Raw genomic sequence first — 17,960 nt, forward strand, 5'->3', positions numbered from 1 at the left:
TTTCTCCCCCCTCTTGTGTATGTGTTCTGACTGGCTGTGCAGCGCTTAGGCTCACGACATGTAAATAAAGAATGGATAGGGGAACAGTTCGTCAAAAAGAATAAAGCGTGCCTCCATTCTAAAGTTACATTTGATGTCAGCGTAATTCATGGGACGTGTACTGCAAGCAATGGTGCTTATTATTTCTGCTTAACTGTCTACAGACACAGGAGGAGAGGGGAGAGGGAGAGGAAAAAAAAAGGAAGAAAGAAAAGAAAAGAAGTCTGAATTTACACTTACCGCTTCAAAAGCCCTTTTGTACTTCGCCAACTTCTCCTGGCTGAAGATGCAGTATTTTGCCAAAAAGTCGACTGCAAGAGAGGACAAAAAAAAAGGATAAAATAGTCCATAAAAGAACTCTTTTCCCCACTTTTCCTTAAGCATTTTTGTAAATGATGATAAAGAAAACTTTTTTTTTTTTTTTTTTGGTCACAACAATGCTGACCACAGAAACCTCTTCTTAAGGAAATGTCAGTTTATGGTTTGTTTCTTGTATTTTGTTTTGTTGTTGTTGTTGTTGTTGTTGTTTTCCTTACTCTTTCTTGTTTGAAAAAGTCTTTTCACCTGGCCCAGGGCACAAAGTCAAAGTTAGCTCTGAATAGGAGATGTTTAACATGTATAACACATAACAGCTCCATCCTGGTGAGGCAGTAGTCTAGGAGCGTGGCAAGGGCTTGTTGTTGTTTGTTTTAAATGTCCCAGAAAAGGACCTCTTTAGACTTGAGTTCTGCAGAGCAGCATTCTCCATATGTACTCCCAAGACCAGAAGCATCAAAAGAAACTGAATCCCTCTTGTTTTGTTCTAGTAAGATCAGAGAGGTATACCAACATATTTTTTCTAAATCATTTACCTGTATCATGGAAATGGCTCACCTTCTCCTATTTCTCCCTTCTTATGGAGATGAAGTAGGACGTGATTTCTGCCTCTCATTTATTACTATTTTTTTTTTGGCTTGCTGCCAGTGGGATGAGAAAATTGGAGGGAAATGTCAGATCATGATACAAACACAAAATGAATTCAAACATGAAAGAAACAGTAATGTCTCCAGGTAGTATTGGGTACAACATTTCTGCATTAAAACTCCTCTTAACATTTATTTGTTCCTTTCTAATTTCTTTCTCTGTATTCTTGGATTGCTGTTTCTGTCATTTCATCATCTTTCCCATCTTCAGTTGGAAGAGACTCTATTTTCACTTCAAGGGAATGAAGTGTCCAGTTCAGGACCTGATGGGTAACAACCATTGGGATTCAGGTCTTCTAACTTCCTGCTCATTTAGACTGAGAACTGGGAAACACATAATAGTCTGCAAAAGGGGCCTGGAAAAACTTATGAATTATCATCATTATTATCAGTAACATTACTTTACTGTAAAGACAAAAGGAGTGTTTTGCAGTGTTGTAGCAATGTGGTATTCTGACTGGTATCTAAACAAGCTCGCAACATAAATCTCCCACTTCTTTTTAAAAGAGTACATTTGTCTTCAGGTTGTGTTTTGGGGCATGTGCAATAAAGGTTCCTCTTGGGGGGGAAGGCTCATTGTTTGCTTATAGCTGTGTCCTAAGCAGTACAAAAGGACAAAAAAAGAAGCCTAGATGCCGTTGCTTCTTATCCTGTATGCTCCAGATGAACCAAATCTGTACAATAACAAAAACAACAACAACGACAACAAAAATATCTTGGTTTTCCATGGCAAAACAGCAACAGAGGTTTCTATTTTGAGTACAAATCAACAGATGCTCCGAGATCTGTTGTTATTGCATGATGTACTTCTGAATTCCAAACTAAACTATGATACTTAAAGGAATGATAAAACTAATTTCTGACAAAATTAGTTTTACACGTATCTCTCCTATTGGCAGCACCTATGAAGGATTTAAGTCAAAAAAGACCAACTGCACTAGTAGCCTAGCTTCTGGAAAAGTGTTGCACAACACTCAGTACTGAGCACTGTCCCAGGATCTAACACCTATGCTTCCTACAAGAAATTTGCAGAAGTTGCCCTCTTTTGTTTGCTCACTGAGATCAGTTTGGAAGACATAGATGTTCCAATCCTCTGTGAAATATCACTTATAGGATTATCTGCATTGGCGCCATCTGGTGATTCTGGAAAATATCAAACCATAAAAGAAAATGTGTCATGTTTGCTCTTAATAAAATCTTGACATTTCTTCTTCCTAAGTATTTCATAACATTGCCACCTCGCTTCCAACTGATTTGCTAACAAATAGCTCTGTAACAATTTTGGGGGTGGGAAGAGGACAGACATTGCTCTCCTTTACAGCCAGGCAAGCTTTAGTTCTTATTTAATCAACTTTTAAGGTTAGATTAGGCTCCTACATCATTTACTCATAAAGAAGTCCAAAGGATGTCACATATCCCTGTATAATTAATCCAATTAGCTGTACCTAGCAAGAGCAGAGTTCTCTGGAAGAATGTCCTGTGTTGATTTGAACCTGTCAGAACACAGAGAATCCCATATAGATGTATGGTGCATATTTCTGAAATCAACATTTGGCTTACATGTCACTTGAACTTGTGTTTAGTCTCAACAACAGCAGTCTTTGCAATGTTACAGCACTCTTCAGTATCTGGTCTTTGCTCCTTGTAAAATTACTTACACTCTCTAGTGAAGTTCATACTCAAATTAAGTGGAGCTCTGTCAGTATTTCTGTCAGACTTTTTCTACAATCCTTAAAGAAATTTTGATAATTCTTGTTTTCCCCTTCAAAGGGTGAAATCTTTTTAAAATATAGGCACCGAAAACATATGATCAGCATCACCAGTAGCACAGATCTCCACTTACTTACTATATTTCCCTCTGGTGTCCTGTGTGGCCAAAGGGACAAATAAAGAGTGCCATTTGCCATTCCAATTTTGGGCAGTAATTTTGACTTTAGGGAATGGGCTTTCTTCAGCCAGTCTCCTCATACATCTGTTTCTGTCTCTTTGTTTGTTCCCCTCCCATCCCCAGGAAGTTTCAAAATCACCGATCAATTTTGACCGAGTGCAACGGAGGCATAGAGGTTTGACAGGAATTAAGTACCTACAAGTTTCATGAAAATAGGCAGCAGAGAAGAGGGAGGGAGGGAGGCCCTATTAATTCCCTCATTGAGGGAAAGGCCCCAGCATGAGCTCAACCTTTGTTACAGCCCCGAAATCCACACGAGAGAGAGACCCTGGAAAGCAGCCATCATTAGTAGCGCCGCTCATGGAACCACCTGTTTAATTAATTATTCTCCTCCGTAAAGAACCGTTTAAAAACAGCTCCGTAGCTTTCAATATAAGCTTGCTTGCAGTGCCCCCAGTAGGAGTCATGGAGACTGAGGTTAGGGGAAACTGGGCCCCATGTGCTTTGTATTTCTCATAATACATACCCCTAAAAGGCTGCTTTGGGCTTTGCAGACCCAAATGTGGGTCTGCCATATCTGTCCCGCTGTCACTCAGTACTCCACAGCCAGGTACGCTCTTGTGCCCTGCCACCCATCAGGCCTTGTTTTCCACTTCCCATCTTTATCAGAGAGTCCTGGTGACAGAAGTGACTACAGCCAAAGTCGTGTTCAGGCCCCCTCGCCATCACTATTCAGCTTGCATAGAGGTGAGGAAAACCTAAGAAAAATTAGCTGCCAAACTCAAAACAGATTTGTACTGAGCACGTCTGTGCTGAAACATTCCGTGTGATGAACTGGCCAGCTTTATGGCACTGTGAGAGAGTGCATCTCTCACACTGGACTAGTCAGTCACTTTGTGCAAATGCTGTGTCTTGACTCCAAAGTGTAGAAATATCTTAGCTTTGCAGCAACATAATTGAAAGGCTATTACTTTCTTAGGTACAAGTAGAATACTTTTCCCTAATGCTGAGGAATCAATAGACTATTTTTACTGAAAGCAGAAATCATTCTAAACAAGTATTTCAGAGAGGATTGCCAACTAAAATTTAATCCCATAAAGGGAAAAAAAAAAAAAAAAGCAGTGGCCCATATTGGAACACTTTTCTATTCTAGTATATGTTAAGATCCTACTTCAAAATGGCACTTAAGAGGAAGAATAAGACACATTACTGTCATGGAGAATGGGAAAATCAGTCTTTGTTCCTTTGTTATCAAGCTCCATTCCACCTGTAATATTTGCTCCATCCACACATTCGCACCTGTGTAACTGCTTCCTGCACTCCTCCTGCATGCTTCATTGGGTACACAGGATATGTCCAACAAAACAGGCATAAGCTTGAAGAGGGAAAGGGCCCACAGGTCAGTATGAGCAAGGGCAGTCAGGGAAAGGGCAAGCAAGATGTCAGGGAAATACAAGAGGATGCAGGACACACACAGACTGAGCTCCTGGGAGAGACTTGCACTGGGACCTCATGGCTACGCAGAGCTCACAGGCCACATCAGTGTTGGCAGCAGGTCCCCTTCCTGAGGAGGAGAAGGTGGGGTACTTTGCTTTTGTAAACTAAAAATCTCATACAGTAAATTTCTTCAATTAACATAGTATTTAAACTGAAAAGTCAAGTATTCAAAGGCTAGGAACTTAAAATACTACTGTGCTTCTGAAAGGCCACCTCATGATGCAAGGAGGATAAAAATGAGACTGTAGTGGCAATTTTAGCTTTGGCATTTCAAAATATTTCAAAACAATAATAATTTATTTTAAAAAAAAAAAAGGCAGCTGTAACAGTTAGTCAGTGCAACCTCTGTCCCTACCTACCTCTATAACTTCCACTTAGTTTGTTATTGCATGTGCTGCATGTTCTTAAAACATAAAGAAGATCTTGTAACATTTTATGAACATCAATGGATTAACCCTCTTAACCTTTCTTGAGCAACACATTATTCCCCTTTTACAGATAGGGAAATTGGGAGATTAAATAACATTTCCAAAGCCAGCAAACACAGTGGTTAGTAGACTCAGAAAATCACAGGTCTTCAGCATCGTGCTTTAACTGGAGACAATGTTCTCCCAATAGATTATCTGTATCAGAGCTTTGAAGGACATCAAACTACACCAGGCTGTCAATAGAGATAATGGAATAATCGGCAACTGTGTCTATGATGCTTTTCTTTTCAGGAAAGCTGGATTAGGATCTTCAGGAAATTAAGTAATGCTGTTGACTGGACAATCATTTCAATTCAAAAATTTCAATATGTTCATGAGAACAGATTGAAAGAAAACTACAAGGAAAAGAATAACAAGGGGATCAATTAAATGCTAAAACTTTACCACTTAAAAGGAGGTGAAGAAGAAATATGTACTCTCTGGCTTTGCTTTACCTTATGTTTGGACTTGGTCAATCTAACATCAGGGCTGAGAATGCAAACCTTCAAGTTCTCAGCTATAATTCTGAAATATCACCATGCAATATCACGACAATTCATTCAAAGAGAAATGTTTTCTAAATAGGGTTTTTCAACATTTGCACAGGTTTTCAATGTTTGCCATGATCTGTATGCAGTGCAGTAGATTTAACACATCATCACTGCTAGATAAAAGTATAGAATAAATTCAACAGTCTGTTAAGTCTGTACCTCCATGCTACAGAAATAAAAGCAAGTTGATGTACAAAGCAACGCTGTTTCATATGAAATAGAAGACCTTTTTTCTAGGGTAAAGGGGTCCAAAGGGCACCTCCTTTTACAGGCTGCCCCAACAGACACTCCTGTAACTCCCAGGTGTGGCATCCAAGAGGCATTGTAAATAACTCACTTTATTCCCACTTAAAAAGAAATATATCTTATAAATTCAAGATTCAGACTTTGGTCTGAAACTAGTTTCTCTTCACTTCTCCCACTTTTTTCTCTTGTACACATACACATAAACGTAGATATCCTTATATTTTGGATACCTCTCCCTAGGTTATGCAAATGTTACCTATTCGCTGTAAATAAGGGTGGGACTGCCACAGTAACAGCAAGGGACAGCTAGTCTCCAGTCCCTAGAGCTCTCCCTGTAACAGCAATGGCCAAGACTGAAAAAATTATGCCATGTATCACTGAATTCAACCTCCCTGAGCAGAAATGAGTAAAAGCAACCAATTAGATAAAGAGTACACAGGTAAGAGAAGCTTCTCAGTAAAGTGGAATATATCTGAACGAGAAAATGAAGGCCTATATACACCCATAATGTGCTCAACTAATGACGTCTGTTCTTAAAAATCCATTTCTCTCAAATCCCCACTCTTTTCAGAAAGGTGTATCTTTCTGACACCTGCTTTTGCTTTGCTGGCCCAGAAGCCCAATATAGTCATGCTTTCCTGCCATACGTTGTGTAAGTCAGTAAGTCAAGTTCATCTTCACTTTTGACAAAGCAGAAGTAGTCAGAAGTAGTCACCTTTTACATCCTCCTAAAGATTTTCCACTGTTTTTTAACATCACCTGGCTCTATATAAGGTCAGGCAGACTTTCCAATTTATGCTGCTTCTGTGTCATGCTTTCCTGGTTAGGCATAAGCATAAGAATTAGGATTTACAGACAGTTATTATGCTTTACGTCATTAGGTCTTAACTTTTCAGAGTGTATTAAAACTCTGTAGTATCAAAGCTTGTTATCTGGCTTTGCAATGAAGTTTTCTTCCAAAATCCTCTATTCAAAGAGCTGTGGATCATTGGACACTTTGCAGTTTCTTTGCATCAACAAAGTATCAGCAGAAAAAGCCTCTCAGTACATTGGTGATCCTACTTCATGAAAACAAACAGACAATCCAACTCATAACAGATATTCTCATCTCTGGCACTGATGTGAAGGATTACTAGAGAGCATGAGAGTGCTTGGGGGCTTAATTCTTCACTTGCATGAACTTCTGGGGTCAGCTGGCAAAAACTTGATCAAATCAAATCAATTCCAAGGCAGTGCCTGTCTTGTCAGGACAAAATGGGAAGCCTTTTGTTTCTGTGGGACTCAGCCCTTATCAGCTCATTCTGTCACTCATACTTCCTCAGCCCACTTGCAAATCCTCCTGGATTTATTGCAGATGTATGAAGCTTGCTGGAAATAATAGTACAAGCAAAGAGGCTAGTCAGCTATCGACTCCAAGCTCTGGGTAATACCAATGGGAAATTATTCACACAAAAGGTGCGCTGGGGTGACAAATGAAGAGAGCGCTTTGGCCCATTGAAGATGCTAGGAGCTCGGACAATGCTAACACACTAATACCAAACAGCTCGCTTTATCTGATTACATACTGAGCGCTTGCCGGTTCCCTCCCCTTCCCCGATGCCAGCACCCTGCCCACCCCCATACACTTTCCCTTAAAGGACACAGGTTGCTTTCTTATGTGCAGTGTACCATGAAATGGTAATCTAAAGCAGGAGCGTGTCTAGAAAACAATTGAACTCCACACAAAACAATTGTCTTCCTTCTCCTCTCCTTCCCAAAAAGACATCTTCAATGTTTAAACATAGCAACAACAAAGCATTCCTCAACAAAATGGGAGGAACATGAGCAGAGATTTATGCTGGGCTTTCCCATATTGTCCACCCATACCACTGAGACAATAAAATATTTTTTTGCCTGTCTTTAATATTTGAGAATTTCCTCCATCCCCTTTATTGCATACTCACCCCTCTCTTCTTTACTCTTTTTTTTTTTTTTTTTTTTTTCCTTTCTGAAGTGATCATCAATGCATTTCTAAAGGGTATCCTACAGGGTTTCCAGGGAAAGACCTATTTGGTCCTTGAGTCAGTTAGTAAGTAGTATAGATCATTTCCCCAACAGCACTACCACATTTTCCCCCAGGAAAGAATGCTCGAAGCCAGCATATGCTAAGCCTCTGAAGACCCGACTGACCAGGCTTTTTTGGGTGAGTCACACAATGATGGCGTGGTGGCAACATCTAGGTGTACTTCAAAGGACCTGGGAAATGTTGTGCTCACTTGAATGGGGCTGAGGTCTTTAATCAAACAGTGAGTAGTTTTGGAAGTCTGCTTCCCTAAAGCTCACTAAATACTTTGAGTTAAATCAACACAATGAAAATTTTAAATTATAAATTTTAAATTATATCAGAAACAAAAGAAATCCTAAAGATGGCATAAGTGTACTGACACTTAGAAGAAAGGATATAAACGCCAATAATAGCAATAAAGAAAACTCAGAAGTGCTCAATATATATCCCTTTGGTGTAATTAAAAGAAGAAAAACAAACCACTACACTGAACTCACTGATGTAATGAAATCATAGGATGATCATGAAGTGCCCTTCACTGCAATAATAGCTTACAGGGGAATTAAAAAGCAGACACAAAAGTTAGACATCATCCAACCCAGAAAATTGTTTCAAAGAATTTTGACAGAAATTAGAGCATTTCTTAGGCTCCTCACTAACCAAACACTGAGGAAGCACCAGAGCTAAAAGGAAAGATAATATTGTGCCACTGTTTAAAAAGGGTAAATGGCACGACCCAGGTAATTATAGACCTGTCAACTTGACATCAAATCCAGGCAAAACAGTACAGCAGCTGATAAGGGATTTGATTAATAAAGAATGGAAGGAGGGAAATATAATTAATGCCAGTCAACACAGGTCTATGAAAATAGATCTTGTCAAACTAACTTGATTTCTTTTTTGGATAAGATTACTGGTTTGGTTGATATAGGTAATAGACTTAGGACTTCAACCACATATTTCACTCCATATCATATGAAATTTTGATTAAGAAACCAGAATGACACAAAAGTATCATGGCACTTATTCAGTGGCTTTAAAACTGGCTGACAGGTCTAAAAATGTAATTACAAATGAAGAACATTTATTAAGTTTTATCTTGGCCCACCTCTATTTAACATCTTTGATGCAGAAGAAAAACTTGTCACTAATGAAGACCACAGAGGGCCAGTTGCTCAGGAGGATGATAAATGATTAAGCAGCTTTGTTGCTGATCCAGAGTAATCTGGATAGTTTAGCTAGCTGAACACAGGAAAGTAATACATACTTTGAAGTGACCAGATATGAAGACTTCCTAATACAAAGATCCTTGGGTCATCATAAATAGTCAGGTGGACATGAACTTCCAGCTCAATAACATGGCCAACACTTCTACTACAACTTCACATGAATAAATAACAGAATATGAATGAGGCCTAGATTTTTGTTACATTACTTCTAGCTAGAAACAAACTCACTGGAGATACTCTTAAGGCCTGATTTCCTGACCATGTACACTGAAAAGACTCAAGCTCCACTCTAAGTGCCCTGCCAGTACTCAGCTGGTATGGAAGGCAGTGCCACCAGGATGACACCTCTCTCTTATTGTATTTTTCATCCCCCCTCAATATTTTTTCCACTTGAAGCTGCCCAAATTGTCTAAAATGCCTACAACGTGGCCAGGTCACCTCTACCCACGTTGATGATATCCTACCATCTCTCATGAACATGTTCCTGCTGTGGCTGTCTCCTTCCCCAAGATCCTAGACTCCATGGCCTGGGCTTCCTCTTGTTCTCAACATGAGGCCCATACCCTTTTCTCCATTTGGGTGATGTAGAAAATTTGTAGACATCATTACAAATTTGCCAACATCTTTCTGAAAAAGAACCTGTGCGAGCAGCTTGTTGTCTGGGTGGTCCAACATGTACAGAGACCTAGAATAGTCTGAGTACACATTAAAGGCCTGTTGTGTGTGTGACTGCCCAGGTGAAGACACATTTTCACACAGGAAGCCCTTGGAAATGGGCAGTGTTAACTTATCCTTGAAGTGATATGAATGCCAACAACATGAAAAGCAGTACAATCCCATCTTTTTACTCCACTTGAGAAGAGGCCAGAGAAAAGCCACTCCACACAATGTAGAGTGATGCTCTTTTCAGTATACAAGCACTGAAGAGTCTCTCTTTATGACACTGAGTGACACATCAGACATACTCTGAGAAGCATCCTGAAGCACCCATCACTTCCAGAATGAAGCCAGAAAGCTAATCCAAAGGTCTTCATTTATGGAACACTTCACTAGGGACTGGACATCCACTGCTATGCATCATTTCCAGAAAGACAAAGCTGAGCAAATGAAAATATCTGAGAAGACAACGTGGAATTTGCTGCTCACGTTGAACTGCCTACAGTTCTGTGTAAGGGAAAAACAGACTCATGACAGCGCAGAAGTGAAGATGTGCTCAAACTGCCGTTGTAACTTCTGTGTGGTGTCCCAGATGCCTTGTGATGGAAAAAGATTAATAAGCACTTAGTAAATTTCTGACTCTGACTTTACATGGGAAAAAAAAAAATCAAAGTCATTTTTTGGTTTATTCTAGGATCCGGTTAGGTACAGCTCTATTTTAGATTTAACACTTAAACATTTCTTTCTATCTGTATTTTTGGCATTAAACAAAACCTCATCTTTTATTATATTTTTATGTGGCCTGTTGTTCCTTCTGAGATATTTTAATGCACATTGTTGTTTCAGTTTTAGTGAGTGTTGCTCATTTTGTCAGAAGCAGATGGTGTTTGCTGCATTTTGTTTGTTCCAAAAATAAGCAACATCCAAATGTTCACTATGGAGGTGTGAAAGAGGAAAGGCCTGATGCATAAATACAGTTTCTCCTTCCCCTTGCTATTCATCTGGTGAAAGGAACTGCTGTAGTCTTGTTACAAGTCTGCAAAGCCCTGAAGTTCATGCTGTTTTTCTGCCAGGGAGGGTATGTGGCTCTAACTGGCATCTCTGCCAGAGCAGGGCTAACAGCTCCTAGGAGGCTAGCCCAGAGGGCTTTGGAAGAGTTTTTTTGTTTTGTTTTGTTTTGTTTTGTTTTGTTTTGTTTTGTTTTGTTTTGCGGCCTGCAGAAGGAAGACACTTCTTATAAAGCAGCATTAGTAAGTAGCCTAAATTAGGACGGATCAGGCTCCCTCTGTGGTCAATGGAGGGAAGTATGCCACTGACTCTACGCCTAGTTGCTGCATTTGATGAAACTGTTAGAAAGCATTAATTTGGCCAAACTATCCAGCAGCAAACCTTTAAATCCTGTGCTCCATAAAGTCCATGCTTTGCAATGACTCCTGAGGGTAGCTGTTAGCTTGCAGACAAGGCTCAGCCCTAAGACAGCAGCCATTGGGTCACGCCAGACAGGGTGAATATGTGGCATCTGGGAATATCTTTTCTGAATAAAGTGCTAGAAAAAGATAACCACTGCAGGGTGCCCTATTATGTTTTTAAAATACTACCAGTTTGCTTAGTGTTTACCCAGAAAAGCTAATTATGCTTGTCGCTTAATGTAAATTGCTGGATAAATAAACACAGAAATAGGAGCTTAGTGACTGCTATGCTTTCTTTAAAATGCTGCCTGAAGGTTCATTATGCTAAGCACAAAAGAGAAGGGAACTTCTTACAATGCACTTATTAAAGGCACATTTTCTGCAGAAATGATTGTAGCATGATTGTATGATAGCATATAATTTGCTTTGTTGACATTTTCAGAGTGAATCTTGCCGACAGCAGGCATGGATGGGAAAAGTGGTGGCAAGGCCGCTGTTTGTGCTGTTAGGAGCTGTCAGCAGTGATTCGGAGGAGGAGGATGCCCCAGCCCAGATGAGGAGTGCCAGCAGATCACACAAGACAGACAATGGGGCAAGAAACCCCATGGCTCATTTGCACATACACGTATCCCTGTGGTAGTTTTGAAGCTGACACCCCGAAAGACTTACATGACAACGCTATGATCATTAACAGCAGAACATGCTGTAGCAGATCCCCAGACCTGCAAATGGGATCCAAACCAGGCATCAACATGCAGCTGCACGTCTGTCAAAGGAGACGGAGACGTAAAGCAAGGAGTTGTGCCATACTAATGCCCCTATGCGGGCTTAATGTCACCTGAAAGAGGACAGACAAGGCCTGATGCAGGAAAAAGAGTGGCCAGATGATCAACACTCACCTAGAACAGATCTGGAAGGTATGAAGTTGAGCTATCAACACTGATCATGACTTTGCACCACAGCCATGGCACTTCTGACACAGTAGGAGGCCTAAGGACAGTAATAACACATCATCACTGGGAGGAAGTTTCTTGAGAAGCAGAGGGAGTTAGGGGGTTAGGCGTTGATCTTTGTTCTCTACAGATACAGCCAAGCAAAGGGAGCAGCTATAGGAAGAGGTAAACGTAAGGCCAATACACCTGAAATTGGCCATTAAAGCACCTAATGAGCTTAAAAAGGAAACGCAGCCAGATACGAGTTTAGCCTCTCTTAAGCTAACTTTAACATCCTACAAGCCCCAGTTGCTATTTTCCCTGCATGGCACCAAAACAGCTCCCGAGCCACCCAGGCCTTGGCACAGGGAGCGAGGAAATCAGACTGCTGAGGCCAGGCGGGCAGGGACCGTTCTGGGCAGGCTGCATTTTTCACGTCTGGCCATGGCCAGGCTGCAGGTCGCTGGGTAGATTGAAACACTCACAAAAGAAATGTGTCTTTCACCTTTCTAGCCTCTTGAGAGACTTTTATTTGCCACCAGTTCCAGTCTGATGGATGTTTTAACTTTGTCAAACTCTTCCTAGGAGTTGTGTATTAGTTTGCATTGCCTTTGAAACTGGGTTGTTATCCTGAAAGGGCAGGAAGTGGGGATTAAGTCCATTAGACATTGTTTGAACAACTCTCTTTTCACTGTGCATTGTGACTCTGCAGCCTGCCAGCACATTTCAGCCTCTTTCCAGGAACTGGCACCACAGGGATGGAGCGTGGCTGGCTGAAGACCTGGCATCTGTGCTGACTTTCATAGGTACCACACATAGGGAAGGAAACTCTAAAGCAGAGGAAGAAGAAATGTCCCTGGCACCATCCTCTGCAAGTGGTACACAGGGGACTTGAGTTTTGAAGAAGCCCTCTGCTGCCAGAAGGATGTAGGAGCAACATACTGTATTCGGCTGGGAAACGTGACAACCTAATCATCCTGAAGGGTACTATTATTGTCTGCTTAATATGCTTTACAGTCCCGATGAACAGGGAAGGCTGGCTGACAAGTGTGGTATGATGTATCTAATGGCTCAATACTACCGTGATGGGTCCATAAAAGGAACCTAATTTCACAGTTTGAGGAAAATACAGATCATACAGTCGTCACTTTAAGGACAGTGATTTCAGCAATCTGGACAAATAATTCTGGTTTAAGATATTCTGGTGGTTCATCTTTTTGCTTTATTTGTTGATGTCTAATTTAAATTTGGGACCTAACCTTGAAGATTGTAAAGACTTTTGCATTACAGTATGTAAACCTTGATTGCTAATCACACTGTGACACCAACAAGGATGGGTTTTGTTTCTAACCAGATGAAGCAGCACATTTCAAAACATTCTGGGTCAGGATTATATAGCAGAGCAGTTTACACTGCACATGCAAAATATTGTAGCTTTCATCTATGTCATAGGTGCAGATTTAGCATTTCTTCTGGGCAATTGCACATGACAATCCAATTATTTCATACACACGAGTTGGTTCATTTGTGTAAAAGGAAAGCTTGCTCAGAATTTGAGTGTAATATATAGTTTTGAAAATAGACCCCCTGCCTTTCTTCTACTATGGTGAAAGATATCACTTTACAGAGAACATAATCTTCAGAAGTGTATTCCTGCTGATTAAAGAGTTATTTGATAATCATAGTCAAGCCTGAAGTATGTCAACATAATAGAAAATGGTGAGGGCAGGAGTTTGTTTCTAGTGTAGGTTGCAGAAAAAAATGGTGCAGCTACCCTCCTCATATTTGATCTCTAGAATGCATTTAATACAAACTTAGACATAAAAACTCACAATTTCAGAAACTGGAGATGGCCATATTTTCAGTACCTTACCAAGGCAGCTCTGATCTCTTTGCATTTCAAATAAAAATAAAAAAAAAATGTGATTCTTCCTCCTTTTCTTCCTGTTGTTGCTCTATTTCCTAGGGATTTCTGTGATCAGGGCTGAGAAGTCTACCTTAGCCTACAGGAAGAATCTCATGCAAGCCTTTTGCAGAGTTCAGAAGTTCCACCTCCTGTGCAAAAGCTATCTTTTTCTTCAAGTGGACCTTCAACTGGTTCTTCCAACACTTGAAAACAAAAGATAAATCATAATTAAATGCATGAATAGCAAGAACCATGCCAAATCAGAAAAAAAAAAAAAAAATAGAGAGAGACTAGGTGTGCATCTCTTTTGTCCCTTCCCAGGTGAACAGTTAAGACACAATTTCACAGTTCAAAGCATCAGTTATTCCTAGTTCTGTTGTTAAGTAAAATCGTGCTTACCTCCAGTTCTCAGTGTTGGGAGTACTCTCATTTCAGTTTTTTACTCAGTAACCTTGCAAAAATACCTTGGTCTGTCTTATTGGAATAATGAATATTCATGCCCTTTTCATAAAATTCTGGAAGAGTCATCTTCTGGGCTAATTTGGCTTCCTCAGAAAAACCATTAAAAAATCAGCCAAATCTGTCTAGCGTTCAGGCTTTTATTATTAAAAGCTCTGGCTAAACAAATACTTTTATTTGACAAAGTCACTTTAATCTGTCCATTAGGAAGCCTTTATCTTGACAACCTTTGCTGTGTGGAGATGAAGGACCTCTGAAACCACCTAGATACCCCATGTGTAAGGACTCTGCCTAATGCAGCTGGCCTATTCAGAAAAGTGAAGACTCTCTTCATTAGGAATTAAAAAACTGAGGCAGACAATGAAGGCCTACAGTTGCCTTGCTCGAGTTCAAAGAAAATTCATCAATACAGGGACCAAGATGATATTTTTCCTGTTAACTACAGTTAGTTATGATGGTTGTAACAGTGTGGGAAGCATGGGCTTTACTGAGTTATTTTAATACGTTAAGCGCAGAATGCCACTGGACGTCTAATCCTGCTAAATTTATGCAATTATTTATTTCAGTGGGATGATTCCTGTGAATAAAGTGAGCAGGATTTGGCTTTGGTTATGGATAAGTGAAGAGGACACCAAAGCATAAAATGGCAGCTTAGAATGACAGAGGAGCTCCTAACCCTGGGGAGCCCATTTACACCAGCCAGCACGGTTCAGACAAAGCACTAAGGGGGGACACGGTCCCTTTCTGAAAAGAAAGAAAGAAAGAAAATTGCCCCTAAAAGAAAAATCCATAATCAGGAGGACCATCAATAGATGAGATTCCCCATTGGGGAGGTACCTTCTTTCGACCAAGAAAATTCCCTACATTTGTTGATTCTAATCCAGCTGGCCTGACTTGGATTTGTAACCACCAGATGCATTGCAAGCAACTACGGATATTCTAAAGAACATCAAATAAAGGGTTTTTTAAACCAATAAGTAGCATTCTTGCAGATGGATGCAGAAGACAATCAGTCACCAAATGAATAAAATTGCCTCCCCCCCTTCCAAAATATTTAAGATGCCTGCATCAAGCTGCCTTTAGTTTGTATACATATCAGATTATAGAAGATCTGCCTCTTTATAATTTTTTTTTAAAAGGATGGCAGCCTTAGTTCAATAGAGTTAGTGAGACAATCCTTTAAGCTGTGTCAAAATGCCAGTTATCCTCAGATGCCACCCAGATTTGAATAATTTAGAAAGAGACAAAAACACAGAAAGGAGGAATCATCCTTTGACTACTTTTGCTTTTGACACGGCTGCCTCCCTCTCCTTTTTACCAAAGCATCTTCGTCTCTCTATCAGCCATGACAAGTGCCAATCAAACCTTCTGTTTCTAAGGTTCTAGGGGAAAATGAAACATGAAACATTTTCTAACAATCGCTGACCAAAGGTCCACTATCAGTGTGTGGTCTGGGGGAAGCCAGCCTTTTCCTTTTTCACTTCTAATCTCTGACCCACTGTTTACCTCTTCTTTTTTATATACTTTAATCTCTCTGTTGCTCCAAAAGATCCTAAACAAATTGTAGGTCAGCATGGATTAGGCTGCTTTGTTACCAATGATTAGTACATTTACTTTTGCTTTAACATCTTCAGCAACAGCTGAATGTCAAAAAGATCCAGCAAGAGTTTGTTTAATCACAACGAAAACTATATCCACATAGTCTTACAATTGCATTGTCAGTCTCCACATAAAGAACTGGAACACAATAGCAGACAGTGACCATGGACCTGCAATGCTAACATGTATTTTCAGAGCTACTATTCCTGCAATTCAGTGTTAGTATAATCAGATTCACAGTAACCTTCACTAGATCAGGACAAAAATTAAGCTTCAGATATTTGCCTAAGAGTCTGAATTCTGCTCCCATTTGCTCAGCAGTTCCAGTGTATTCAGAAATGGTGCATGCAGCTTGACAGTTGTGGAAATATTTTCAGTATAAAAATTATATTAAGTTGCTCAGCAAAGATGTAAATGCATGGTTGAGAATTGAAGAGGAAAATTGTTGGACACTTTGGACTAGTTAAAGGAATGAGTAAGGAACAAATAGATCTCTTTAAAGTATGTTAGATGTTTCTAGACTCAGGGGAGCTTTCTTAAATCAACATTGCATCTGCCCTGTTTGTGCTCATGAGAGAGTATATTGGCATGATTTACATGTAAGAGGCTCTCAGAAAGTGAAGGACAGGAGAGGTAAGCTATTTTGTTTCAAGTCCCTTGACTCTGAAGTTGCACCAACTTACATTGTCTTACACATCAGTAAGGCCAGGGCAAGAAAGTTTGTATATGAGCCCTTCCGTGACTAGGATCATCTATTTATCCTTTTGTCACATCTTTCTTTCTGTATCAAGTTCAAGGTTTGTGTCATCAATCTCAAAGTGACTTTACCACTCTTGACTATTTTTTCTCTCTGCTGCCATTGCTTCCTGTCTTCCAAGCACCAACAGTACCTGGCCTCTATTTATCCATCTCTGAACACGACTGACATTGTTTTCCCACATTTACTTGACGTAGGAAGTGACGCTCAACCAGAATTATCAAATCACTACCCTCCTCTGCATCAAACAAATCCTGCCCACTATCACCATGTATAAACACTTCTCATTCATATTTCTATGGGAAATTGCCCACACAAAAAATGCTAGGACAAGAAGCTGTTGAAAGTAATTGACATGCCTGACAGCTTAGTAAAGTTTCCAGATGTTCTTTATACTAGGTCTTTACTTTTTTTTTCAGGATTTTCAACAATAGTAATAACGTGGTTATATGAGCATTCAAATCAGTAGGCATTCATGTGTTTTACTCTCTCTGACAGAAAAATAAAACTTCTACTCAGTAACTTTTAGACATTTTTGATAGATTTGGAAATTGTGAATATATGCACAAACACATACATCCACATATAGTATTTCATATTTTCATCCCATTTTTCCCATTGTAGTGTTTATGAAATACTGTCTTATCTGTATAAATACATCACTATAGTTAAAGCCAGAGAAAGAATGTACACAAATTCATGTAATATTGGAGAAAGAAACAATCATTGAATTATAAAGCAGCCAAGAGTGTTTAGGTCCAAAAATCAAGCAATCAGACCTTCAAAAGCAAGTGCTATTTGAGACCAACAAGCCCTGAGATGTGTAATGAAGACAAAGTGAGACATCAGAGAGAAAAAAAAAAAAAAAAAAAAAAAAAAAAAAAAAAAAAACATGCATGAGCTGAGATCAGATAAGAAAAGGGACTAGAAAGTGGGGGATAAACCAGCAGTTTATCGAGGGAATCATAGCATTTATTATTATATATACAGGCTGGTGCACTTTAATGAGAATGTAAACACAATATATAAAATTTAAGAAGGCTTTAAGGAAACAATCCTCAGCTTACCTGTACCATCCCGAGTCTTAGACAATTGCCCAGTAATGCAAGGGTCTCAGTTCTTCAGCTTGGATTCAGTTTCATGCAAACCTGTCAGAAAATGTTACTATAAATGAAACTAAAGAAGGGCCAAGAGATTTTTATCAGATCCTAAATATTAACAAGATTAGCAGTATAAGTCACCAACCCCTTATTTTACCATAATTGTTTTGATTTTCCATTTTATTCCAAGAAAACGTATCTGAAGAAATACTTGAAAA

General features: G+C 39.6%; 1 protein-coding gene across 1 annotated transcript in view; it reads right to left on the minus strand.

Moving 5' to 3' along the window:
- LOC309874020 (uncharacterized protein) overlaps positions 1 to 17,726 on the minus strand; it is a gene marked incomplete at its 3' end in the record, with an annotated part of 85,972 nt that extends 68,246 nt beyond the window's left edge. Inside the window, exons 1-3 of the mRNA XM_082751907.1 lie at positions 17,710 to 17,726; positions 2,059 to 2,144; positions 280 to 350 (exon numbers count right to left, since the gene is read on the minus strand). Of these exons, the coding sequence (XP_082608033.1) occupies positions 280 to 350; positions 2,059 to 2,079 (92 nt within the window). The 5' untranslated portion in view covers positions 2,080 to 2,144; positions 17,710 to 17,726. The remainder of the gene's footprint in view (positions 1 to 279; positions 351 to 2,058; positions 2,145 to 17,709) is intronic.
- Positions 17,727 to 17,960: the final 234 nt, after the last annotated feature.

Source organism: Aythya marila (genome assembly GCF_965140915.1).
Source record: "Aythya marila genome assembly, chromosome: 1".
Taxonomy (NCBI): domain Eukaryota; kingdom Metazoa; phylum Chordata; class Aves; order Anseriformes; family Anatidae; genus Aythya; species Aythya marila.